This window comes from Delphinus delphis, chromosome 6, assembly GCF_949987515.2.
Source record: "Delphinus delphis chromosome 6, mDelDel1.2, whole genome shotgun sequence".
NCBI classification, from domain to species: Eukaryota; Metazoa; Chordata; class Mammalia; order Artiodactyla; family Delphinidae; genus Delphinus; species Delphinus delphis.
In genome coordinates this window covers 13,283,135-13,295,395 of record NC_082688.1, presented here as the reverse complement: position 1 = coordinate 13,295,395, position 12,261 = coordinate 13,283,135, and the positions used below count along the sequence as shown (strand labels likewise).

The 12,261-nt window shown below is 41.3% G+C and overlaps 1 protein-coding gene across 1 annotated transcript; it reads right to left on the bottom strand.

The window, feature by feature from the left end:
• Positions 1-9,945: 9,945 nt before the first annotated feature.
• LOC132427101 (kunitz-type protease inhibitor 2-like) lies at positions 9,946-10,863 on the bottom strand. Its single transcript, XM_060014218.1, has 2 exons — positions 10,681-10,863; positions 9,946-10,619 (listed from the first exon to the last, which is right to left on the bottom strand). Exons 1-2 carry the CDS (start codon positions 10,748-10,750, stop codon positions 9,946-9,948), a joined length of 744 nt encoding a protein of 247 aa, XP_059870201.1. The 5' UTR covers positions 10,751-10,863.
• Between the last annotated feature and the right edge of the window lie 1,398 nt (positions 10,864-12,261).

Here is a 12,261-nt window from a genome sequence, read left to right as displayed (position 1 = left end):
CCCAGGACCGAGGAGGACACGCCCCCACCCTCCACCGCCCTCCCCTCCCGCGCGGCAGCTTCTGGGGAGCTTCCCGCTATCCAAGGGCTGAGGGGCGTGGCCTGAGGGGCGAAGGACCCCTGAGGCGGGGGTCCGGGCCGGGGGCAGCACCGGAAGGGTGGGGCGGTGCCGGAAGGGAGGGGCGGAGGCCACAGGGCTGGGAATTGCGGCTGAAGAGACAGGGGACGGGGTAGAGAGGATGGCCTGAGAAAAGGCTACGAAGAAGAAAAAGGCGCCCCTTCTGGGCAGACGAATTAGAAGAAAATGGTGCCTTCCTTGGGCGGGGTAGGGTCCGAGTGAAGGGAGGAGGCAGAGAGGCACCTGTGTTGTGTGGCCAGAGTGAGGGCGCCGCGCCCAGCCCTAGACTGGGAGCACCCATCGTGTGAGGGGAAGAAAGCGGCGCGACCACCCTCGAGCCCAAGGGAGTGTATTCGAGTGTGGTGCCCTTTATTCAAGTAAAATCCTTTCCGAGCCCTTGCCGTCGCCAAGCAGCGTGCTCATTGCTAGGGGCGGAGCGGGCAAGGAGCAGACACGGGGCCCGCCCTCGTGGAGTTGACACAGGTAACAAGCAAGTAAACAAGTCATTATACGGGGGGAAGAGCGCGACGAAGAGCACGGGGGACTCAGAGGATAGCCGAGGGCAGCTACTCTAGTTAAGGGGACAAGGGAAGGCCGCTGTAAGGAGGTGGCATTGAGGTGTGACCTGAAAGATGAGAAGGAGCCACCCTTGGGAAGGGGGACTGGCGGGGCGGGAGGTCGGAAAGGGAATCCCAGGCGGAGGGAAAAGCACAGGCAAGAGTATTCCGCACCTCACGCTTTGTGGGTGGTGGCTGAAACCTCACCTTTGAAAACCAGGCTGTGTTTTATTCTCGATAAAACTTGTCCGAATGCAAACCGTTCAAAGTATGGTGATGCACACAAGCAGGTGCACTTTTAAAAACATTTCATGCAGAAATAAATACAGATTCTCAGGAAGTTGCAAAGGCAGTGCAGAGAGGTTATAGGTACCCTCTACCCAGTTTCCCCCAATAGTTACGTCTTACTTATCTGTAGTATCAAAGCCAGGAAATTGACAGTGGCGCAAATGTTTATATAGTTCTATGCCATTTTGTCTCAAGCATAGATTTGTATAACCACCACTACAGTCAAATACAGAGCTATTCCATCACCACAAAGTTCTCCCTTTGGCCTTGTAATATCTAACACTTTGTGGTGTTTGGGTAATTGAAATGGTAGACTTTCTCTCTAGTTTTAGGTCTGGAGCCTTGTGGTGGTCAGGGTAGAAAGTGGAGCACACACGATTGTTAACAGGTGTTAAGAGAGTGGCTGATCATCGTTGCTTTGGGGTACAGACACTAGTGTGGTTCACGGCTAATGCAGAGCTCTCAAGTTGATCTCCAGTCACATGTGGGAAGGAACTGCTTATATTCCTGGGGGTGGAGTACAGCTTGTGCAGTCACTTGGTTTATAAGCCTTCTGGAGCAGATAAGGAGGGGAGTACAGTTATTTAATGATCCTTTCTCTCTAAATTATCCTGGAGAAAGTCCACAGCTTCATTTTTTCCATTCCATAACGAATAAGCCCCAGAGGCATGAACTTCCTGTTTATGCCGCGGTTCCCAGGAATGAGGAGCAAATGCACAGGCTGCTAATTAAAACTTTTAATAAAGGAGGGCTTGATTACACATTGCATAATCAATTTGTGAAAAAGTATTTAGCTTGCATTTTTGCTGGAAAGGAAAATATTTCAGAATGAATTTAATGTTTGTACTCCTGCCTGCTGCGTTGATTCAATTCTCAAGGCAATTCCAACAGCATCATTTCTGGAGAATTAGAAAAGAGGCTTCACCCTTTGGGACAAAGAATTTGGTAAACACTTGTTGGCCCTGGTTTCAGGTTGCATCAGTTCGGGAGCTAATTCCAGGCCCCAAGCTGAGAACAAGACTTGACTTGATTTTTAGATTACTTTCAGAATAGATCGGAATTTACAGATTTAGGTTTTAAAACGCTGAATTTCACTTGCCCCTGAAACTGTTGTATTCTGGCTTTCTTATGCATATTATGTATAAATGTATTGATTAAATGTACTTTAAAAATAAATATTATTGTATCACCCTCTCCCTTTGGGGGAATTTCTAGTCCTAAAATTTCTTCCAGTAGTGATTAGAAGTTAGAATGTTTTTTGAGAACTTTATGCTTTAAAAACTGAGACTTATTATATGAAATTACAAATAATTTGAAGAGAGAAAGAATTACTTCTCCTATTATTGCCTCTAACAGAACTATTATCATTTTGGTGAATTTTTCCTCTAGCTGTTATTTAAAGTATATTTGCATATAAGTTAAAATCAGAGTATTTATTCCATATTTCTTTCAAGTTTTATTTTGCTGTTATTTCCCTAGCATATTCAGGGTACCAAATTAAGTATTGATTGATGGTGACAGCGATGACATTAAGACATGGAGATGGGTTTGAGACAGACATGCACCATGAATTCATAATTGAATAAGTCAGAAGGAAATTTAATTAGTCTTTTTCCTATGTCCACATAAGAAATGCTTTAAGAACAACAGAGAAAAGTCCTTATTTATTTTCTTTTCCTTTAAATTATGATTCCAGGCTGTTCACAGTGACTGCAGTGAAATCAGCTAACCAGATGCTTTTGAGGGGACAGCAGTACCAGCAAGCTATGTCTGTATGTGGCATTTTCACCAGGATGGGTCTAACTAGGTCGATTTGTTTCTCTATGTGGACTAATTCACTTTTATTGTATTACAGCAGCATTTTTGTCTTCTTAGCTCTTCTGTTCTTCAGGAAATTACTCAGGAACGGAGTCATAACAGGAGTTTCACCAGTGGCTTTTGTACATTTGAGCTGTGGCAGCAGACCAATTACACCACAGCACTTGGTGAGAGCACTGGGTGTTTGTGTCCTCAGGTCTTATGAAAATAAAAAGCATTACTGAAACATTGGTGGTATTTAATAGAGTCATCTATGGCAAGAATTTTATTAATCTTCTTTATTTATCAGTTCACAAAGCAAATATTTGTTGAATGCCTATTATGTGCCAGGCATCGTTGTAGGTGCCTGGGATAAAACAATGAACAAAAAAGACAAAAATTCTTGCCCTCATGGAGTTTTCTTTCTGGTGTTCCTTTCCACATGTATTAGTTTGCTAGGGTTTACATAACAAAGTACCACAGACTGGGTGGCTTAAACATCAGAAGTATATTTTTCTTACACCACAGACTGGGCGGCTTAAACATCAGAAGTATATTTTTCTTACAGTTCTGGAAGTGAGAAGTCCAAGATCAAGGTTCAGCAGAGTTGGTTTCTTCTAACGGGCCTGAGAGAAGCATCTGTTCCAGGTCTCTCTCTTTGACTTGTAGATAACTGTCTTCTTCCTGTGTTTTCACATCGTCTTCTCTTTGTACACTTCTGTGTACAAATTTCCTCTTCTTATAAGGACACCAGTCGTAGTGGATTAGGGCCCACCCTAATGACCTCATTTTAACTTAATTACCTCTTTAAAGACCCTACCTCCAAATACAGTCACATTCTAAGGTCCCAGGGTTTAGGATTTCAACATGTGAATTTTGGGGGAACACAGTTCAGCCCGTAATACCACATATGACTATGGTGTATTCAAATCTTTGTCCTGCTTGTTTTCTCATATTAATATCTCTGAGGTATTCAAAGTCATGTATGTTTCCCTGTAAAATGTATCCAGGTAACCTATAATTATGAGTGATTATTTTTCTAGACATGATTTATTTTTAATAAATACTGAAAGTTCTTGGTTAGGAAGGATTACTCTGCTAGGAATGTTGCCCCATCTAGTGGCCGCTGTATTCAACTACTTCTGTCAAAGTTATAAAAATGAATAAAGGGGCACTATGTTGGAGAAAGGGTTCTCTTTTCAACAGGCTATTATTCACAGGGCACTAAGGATTCATGATAAAAAAATATTTTATCCATCACTGTATGTGGAATGAAAGAGAGGTCTACATAATGACACTATTTTTAATAATTCAAGTAATATCAATACCATCATTTAATATCACTACCAGTTACTGTTTATTTTTTATCTCCATGAGGAAACTGAGGCTTGGTTTACTCCCTTGCCCAAGATCTCACAGATTATAAGTAGTGTTTGTTTGAAGTCTATGTGACTTCAGAGTGTAAGCGCTTAATCATTCAGGATAAATAAAAAGAAACAAAAAGACTCAAACATTTTGTAATGCATTCCTAATAAGTGACACATCTAAGCATACACCTAAATGAGTACTCAGTTTGTCTTCAATCTTGATATATTCTTCACCTTTATCTTGAAATGATACTTTATTGTTCAGTGTTTGTATCGTCGTTGATGTGCTGTGTCAAAGTGTGTCTGTCTGTCTTAGATAATGAATTTATAAAGGACACAATCCACAACCAGGTCAGTATTTATTGCATACCTTGAATTACGTCGAACATTTAAAATAACTATTAAAAAGTTTGGACTTTTTTGGTAATTTTAAAGAATAATTTTTGTTTCTCTATTATACAGGTTGAATGAGGCAGCTAACTTGCCTGGAAACATCAGGAAACGCTTCTGCAGAAAGCTGAGTTCGATAGGATAAATACAAGTTAGAAAAGGATGCCTTAGGAATACAGAGAAGCCCTTGTAACTGCATGGGAGTATGACAGAGTTTGACATTTTGGGAGAAATGTAAGTAGTCAGATATGCAGGGAGTGGGAGTGATAAGAGATGACAAGGGACTAAAAGGCATATGCCAAACTGAGAAGGAAATTATGAAGCCATAAGTTATGGAAGATCTTAGCAAGAGAGGTGGAATGAACCCTTCTTATCAAAAGATCATGTAATAGGCAATCTGAATAGGTCTTTATCTATTAAAGAAATTGAATAAGTAATCATCTTCTAAAACATAAAGTCCAGGCCCAGACGGGGTCACTGGTGATTTCTACCAAACATTTAAGAAAGAAATTATACCAATTCTCTACAGTCTCTTCCATAAGATAGAAGCAGAAGGAGTACTTCCTAACTCATTCTGTGAGGCCAGGATTACTCTAATATCAAAATCAGACAATGACATTACATAAAAGAAAACTACAGACCAATATCTCTCATGAACATAGGTGCAAAAGTTCTCAACAAAATATTAGCAAATGGAATCCAACAATGTATAAAAGAATTATATACAGTTACATATAAAATGGTGTAACATTTGAAAATCAGTCAGTGTAATCCATCACATCAACAGGCTAAAGAAGAAAAGTCACATGATCCTATCAATAGATGCAAAAAAAGCATTTGACAAAATCCAATAGTCATTAATCGTAAAAAACTGAGTCAGGTAGGAATAGAGAGGACTTCCTCAACTTGATAAAGAACATGTACGAAAAACCTACAGTGAACATCATGCTTAATGGTGAGACGCTAGAAGCTTTCCCACTAGGATCAGGAACAAGGCAACTCCTTTTCAACATCATATTGGAAGTCCTTGCTAATGAATAAGACAGGAAATGGAAGTAAAAGGTATACAGATTGGGAAGGGAGAAAATAAAACTGTCTTTGTTTGCAGAAGACATGACGGTCTATGTAGAAAGTCTGTACTTGTACTCTTACGGTATTATATAAGGAAGCAAAAGAAAGGAGGAAGTTAAACAAATGAAGAAAGGGTCCAGAACAAATGGCTTCACATTTAATAATGGTGTTTTCTTATGTAGTTAACAATTGATATATGAACATAAGGTTATTAAAATGAATGATCCCAGTATATCATTTGCGGCTAGCTGAGCGTAAAATATCTTCTTGCTATTCTTGAAAACTTTTTTCTTGGACTTTAAGACATAATGGCTTGGAGCTACTGGATACAGTTACTACATCATTGGGCATTTTATGGGTGCTGTTTGTACACTGTATCTTTACTTTAAAAAACCTTTCTTTAAAGAAGTTAACAGTGATCATTTCAATACTAGCCATTAAGTAATGCAAGTATAGTAATGTAGCATTTGATTATTGTGCCTGTGCTCCCTGTCTTTTTACAGTACTGCATTCCCGTAGGTCATGATAAGTAATCACTCATGTTACCTTTTTGCATATTGCCTAATCTTCATTTATAGAAGAGGCAAATGAGTGAGGCAAATAGAGGTGTAGTTAAGATCACAGGCTCTGTGCCTCCATTGCCTGTGTTAGAATCCTTGTTCCACCATTTCCTAGCTCTCTGACCTTGGGCAAGTTATGGAAGAATAAGTGAAATAATCCATGTGAAGTGCTCAGCACAGTGCCTGGCACATAGTAAGCACTTCATAAGTGTTAGTGGTTACTAAAGTAATTGTATATTACACAGACATTATATACTATTTTTATTATTACAACAAACAATGACAACATGGATTTAAACTTAGGTAGCTCTGACCCTAAAGCTCCCCCGTTTCCCTCTATCAACACCGTCTCTGTAAATTTTTAGTCATTGATGAAGACAGAACTGATTCTCTTTAAATTGCTTTGGCTCCGTGAAAGAAGGTTTGCCAGTTTATCAGTCCAGATAGAGTAGATTATGCTGCATTAATGAACAACTTCCATATTTCCATGATTTTCCACAAAAATCTTTATTTCTTACTCCCATTTCATGTCCTGGGATGACAGAGGCTTTTTCATCATAGTCACCCAGGGATCTCAGCACATCTTAACAGGTGCTTCCACCATCACCAAGGGAGGGAAAAGGGGCTATGGTGACCTGTGCGCTGTCTCTTGAAGCCTTCTGCTTGGAAGTGACACATGCACTGATGCTTATATTTCATTGGCCAAAGCCAGTAACACAGCTAGGTCCAACTTCAAACAAGCAGGGGAAAGTGCAGTTTTCTGGGTTTAGGAAAGAGGGAATTAGACACCAGTGAGCAGCATTAATAACTACCATACCAACAATTTGAATTTTTTTCAGTTTCCTAAGTTGATATTTATCTTTTCAATTTCTAAATCTGCCCCCATCCTTTCTTATGTATACAGATATTCCTCAACTTATGATGGGGTTATGTTCCAATAAACCTAAGTTGAAATCATAAGTTGAAAATATTGTAAGTTGAAAATGCGTTTAGTACATCTATCCTACTGAACACCATAGCCTAGCCCAGCCTACCTTAAAGGTGCTCAGAACACTTACATTAGCCTACAGTTGGGCTAAATCATCTCACACAAAGCTATTTTATAATACAGTGTTGACTGTCTCATGCGATCTATTGAATACTGTACTGACAGTGAAAAACAGTATGGTTGTCTGGGTACAGAATGGTTTTAAGTGTATCAATTGTTTCCTCTTGTGATTGTGTGGCTGACTGGGGGCTGTGGCTGCCCAGCATCAAGAGAGAGTATCATCGCTAGCCTGGGAAAAGATCAAAATTCGCAATTCAAAGTACAGTTTCTTCTAAATGCATATTTTCATGCCATTGTAAAGTCAAAAAATCGTTAAGTTGAACCATTGTAAGTCAGGGATGTTTGTATAGATTCTTCAGGAAAAAGCCTAAGTATAGTTTCAGAGAAACAGCTCTCTTTCAGAGAGGTATATCAGAGTTATCTGGAGACTTTTTCAAGATCATGTGCCCAAGGCCCGCCCAAGAATGGAAATATCTATAGGTCAGGCTCTGGGTGTGTATCTTTTGAAAAAGCTCCCCAGATGGTTCTGGTTTGCTCCCTGTTGTGACTATGCAATTGTAAACTCGTATTTGTTTTCAAGGGTTGTCCTTAAGACAGATGGGAGGAAACAGAGCTGAAAGGGTCAGAAAGAGGAAGGCATCAGGAAGGCACTATGACTGAAGTGTAGCAGGGTTCTCAGCTCAGGCTGAAGCTGTGCTCACCTCACAAGTTAGTATATATCTGGCTTCTGGCATGGGTAGGTGACTCCAGGGTTCCATTTACATAAAGGAACACCAATCCTCATGAGAAAGACCTCACCTTAAGGGAGACTTGACCCTGCCCCAACTTTTTATTGAAAAAAATTTTTTCAGAAGATTAAAAGAATTTACCCACCACTGAATTCAGTAAGTGCTAGCATTTTGCCATATTTGTTTTATTTATTTATCTTTTTTGACATCCACTGATGGTTGTTGCTTGAATCAATTATTTCATTGAGGGGCAGGGGGTGCCAAATGGTGATTTTCTGATTCTCCCATTCTTTTTACATTTATTATCACTATCTAGCATTCTTCAATAAAGAGGAGCTTTCCTTTATCAACTGGAGATGAATTAAGTTTTTCCTAAAAAGGCAGAATAAATAAATGCTTAATTTTTTAAACTAGGGAAGATTTTTCAGGAGCCTATGTTTGATTGAAGGACATTTGGCCAGCATTGTAGTGGACAGATGATCTAAATGGCTTATGCATTTAGTTCTACAGCCCAACTCTCAGACTCAGAATGATAGAGCATGGTAGCTAAAGTGGAAAATGGTGTAGGAATTATAGTGGCTGTAACACTGAGAACAGAAAGTGTCAATAGCATCAGTTGCAAGGCTTGGGAAGTGTCAGAGGACAGGACCCATGGCACAGACATCGGCAGGTTCCATCAGGACTGGTACCTGTTGGTGGGTCCCAGTAGCTAGCTATAGTACCGTCGGTGGCCACGGCAGCATGGCTGCTGTTTTGTTCATTAGCAACGCCAGGAAACAGCAGCAGCAGAAGAGCAAATGGCGCCAACCAAGTGGGTAATCAAGAGGATTTTTCTGTAGAGCATCCATGAGGCAGCCGTTGGGGCACCCAAAGCTGTGGCAGGGAAGCTGGAGCTCTTGAAGTGCTGGTAGAGTCCGAATCAGAGTCAGAGACATACGGATTTGGGAGACTTAATACTTTACTCTTGGGCTGGTGTGATCTGGGGAAAAAGTGCTGCATCTTACCAAGAACAGAAAATGGTGAAGAAAGAGTTCTTTTTAGGCAAAGGAAACTCAAGGGATAAAGTGATGTATACAATTCAAAAGGCAGGGAGATGATGGCAGGTGGATTAGATTGAAAGAGAAAATCCAAAGATACCAGTTGACTAGTTGAGGGAAGCAGGAAATCTGTCGGTATTTCATGACAGGCTTAGGGAAGCTAACCACCTGGCAGAAGTCCGTAGTGCATGGATGGCTGAAGGGCCAGTTTTCTGATCCACAAGTATATCTCTCTCCATTTATTCAAATCTTCTTTTCTGCTTCTCAGTGCCATGTGATTTTTTAATAGTAAATACTGTTTCAATTAAAAGAAAAATTAAAAGTTTATTCCTGATAGAATCCACATACCCTGAAGAGTTAAAATGGTCTGAATATAAGGTTTCTTCTAATCTGTACTGAACATAGGGGTTGTGGTTACTAAAAGTTAGTCAAACCATATATAGGAAGTAAACTAATGATTGCTTTTCCCTTCCACTTTTAGGATTTTTTTTTTTAAGGGAAGGCCATTTTTATTAAACTTGTACATTTTACTTCTTCCTTTCAGAATCCTAATTAAAAAAACATGTTTCTGCTTACTTTAAAAAACAAAACAAAACAGAAAACAAACAAAGGAAACTATTAAACATTACTTTTGTGATCGGAAAGGAGACAATAGGATTCAACATAAGCTAAGAAAACTATACGTGGAGCAAAGAAATAAATCGAAGAGGAACCGACTCCGATCTAGGGCTAAGACCATTTGCAACGTGCACAGCCCTTCACTAAGAGAATTTCCAAAGCAAACCCATCGCGGGAGACCAGGGAGCAGCCCTCTTACCTTCTGGATTAACAAACAGACCAAAAGCCCTAATGATCGCGCAAATACAAACCAATCACTCTATTTGAAAAAGCACAGATGCGTTCAACACTTGTCTCCCCTCCCTTCCCAGATTCTCTTCATTAACGGGGGATTGAGGAGGGCAGCAGCCCCTTGGCGGCAGGGCATTCACAGGACGTAAGTGTTCTTCACCAGCGGCTCTTTGTCGTCCCCAGAGCTCCGCACAGTCCGGGGGGTGCGCTCCTGGTTCCTCCGCGCCACCCTGATCAGGCAGACCACGGAGGCTCCCAGCAAGAGCGTCAGGACCATCACGAACAGCCCTGCCAGGACCACCGCTTTAGTGCAGGCCAGGGCAGGACACAACTGCTTGCCGAAGCGGCGCTGCACGCACTCCTCCTTGGAGGGGTAGCTGTTTTTATTGCCCCGGCATCCGCCGTAGGTGAAGTTATCACAAGAGTTCTTCTCGGCATTAAAGTACCAGCGTGGGAAGGATGCACGGCAAGCCCCAGGAACGGCCTTGGCAGTGCAGTGTTCTTCACAGTTGAACATATCACTGGACAGGTCATCAGAATCCTGCCTTCCGGGAACACTTGGGACAGAGGAATCTGCTCCATTCCTGGACAGGTCATCGATGGTGTTTACTGTGACACCAGCACACTTTGCAAGACACTGCTCCTTGGTCATGGAATTATTGTCATTCCCTCCACAGCCTCCGTACACAAACTGCTGGCAGGATCCGTCAGTGACACTGTACCACCACTTAGGGATGGAGGCCCGGCATTTCCCCACACTCTTCGAAACTCGGCAAAAGTCTGTGCAGCTGTGTGTGGCTGGAGAAACACCTCACTCTTAGTAGATGCCCTTGCTTCCATGAACGCCACATTCTCCGTCGGCCGCCTCAGCGGGAGAGGAGCAGCGATGCCAGCAGGGTGAGGAGTGCCCAGTACCGCCTCAGCCCACACAGCTGCGCCATGAGGGGCTCCACCCCTAGGATTTTTTTTTTTTAAATATAAAAACAAAGTGACTTTTTGTCACACTTTCCGTAAACATTGGTTTATCCATGGAGAAATGGAAACTTTTTCTACTGGAAGAAGGTAAGCTGAGAACTACTGCTGTGTTTGGTTCTATTTTTATTATTTATTAATCAAATATACATAGACTGAAAAGAAAATAAAAAAACAAGCTATGCATTAAATCATGGCAAACAGTCTGTATTGTAATCTGCATTTCATAAAATTAAGGAGTGATTTTATACAAATCCCCTCAAAATTAATAAAATTAAATTATGCTTAGCATTCAACTAAGGGATTGTAATTCAGCATAGTGGAACTATCTTTTTTTACTATAAAAGCTACCATGTGTTTATGGAGTGGCAGTACAGTAATTAGTAAAAGTGTTTGGTTTTGTCAGTGATTTTTTTCCCCTTGAGTGGAATTAATCAGTTTTTATACTCTGTAAGCAGTCATTGAATCATTCTTAGCTCTGTGTCAGGTAATTTAGTCAGGTGATGAAATCATCACAAGACTTTTTTGAGAGCTCTAGACCTTCCAAAGTGGCAGAAAGTTAATTGTTGCCTCAACAGTACTAACAGGGGCATTGGGCATGCACAATTTTGTGGCTGCAAGGAAAGTGAGCAGCACAGTGGTGGTATTTAGTGGACTTCATGTTCAGAAGAAGCCTCCTCCCAGAATCCATCATGTAATCCTTAATTTAGAAGCAGGTGAACCACAGTACTAACCAGAGAGCAAGTGAAGTGCAGAAACAAGAGCCGAAGATGTTCTCTAAGTCTTTTTTTAAAAAATAAATTTATTTATTTATTTATTTTTGGCTGCGTTGGGTCTTCGTTGCTGCGCACGGGCTTTTTCTCTAGTTGCGGTGAGCGGGGGCTACTCTCTGTTGTGGTGCGCGGGCTTCTCATTGCAGTGGCTTCTCTTTGTTGCGGAGCACGGGCTCTAGGCGCCTGGGCTTCAGTAGTTGTGGCTCGCAGGCTCAGTAGTTGTGGCGCACGGGCTTAGTTGCCCCACAGCATGTGGGATCGTCCCGGATCAGGGCTCAAATCCGTGTCCCCAGCATTGGCAGGCGGATTCTTAACCCCTGCGCCACCAGGGAAGACCTGTGTTCTCTAAGTCTTGAAGTGATCTTAGGCAGTTTGTAAATTGGTGTATATTGTCTTCAGCATCCTTTCACTTCTCTTATCTGCTTCTCTTCTACTTCATAGTGCTTGGTGCTAACTACCCTAGTTACCACGTTGCCCCAGTCCATTCAAGCCTATCTTCTCCTGTCAAAGCTCTCTTTGCACCAAAATTACCTACATTCCTGTTTTGGAGAGTCTCTGATATTAGAAAAAAAGTAACTTCACTGTAGTGATTTGCCCTAATGAGTACATGGATTATTAATAGCCAACCTCTTAACATTTTCAGATATAATTGTTATTTTAAAGAAGAATGCCTGTTCAAATGAATTTAAATTTGGAAGAATTTCTTT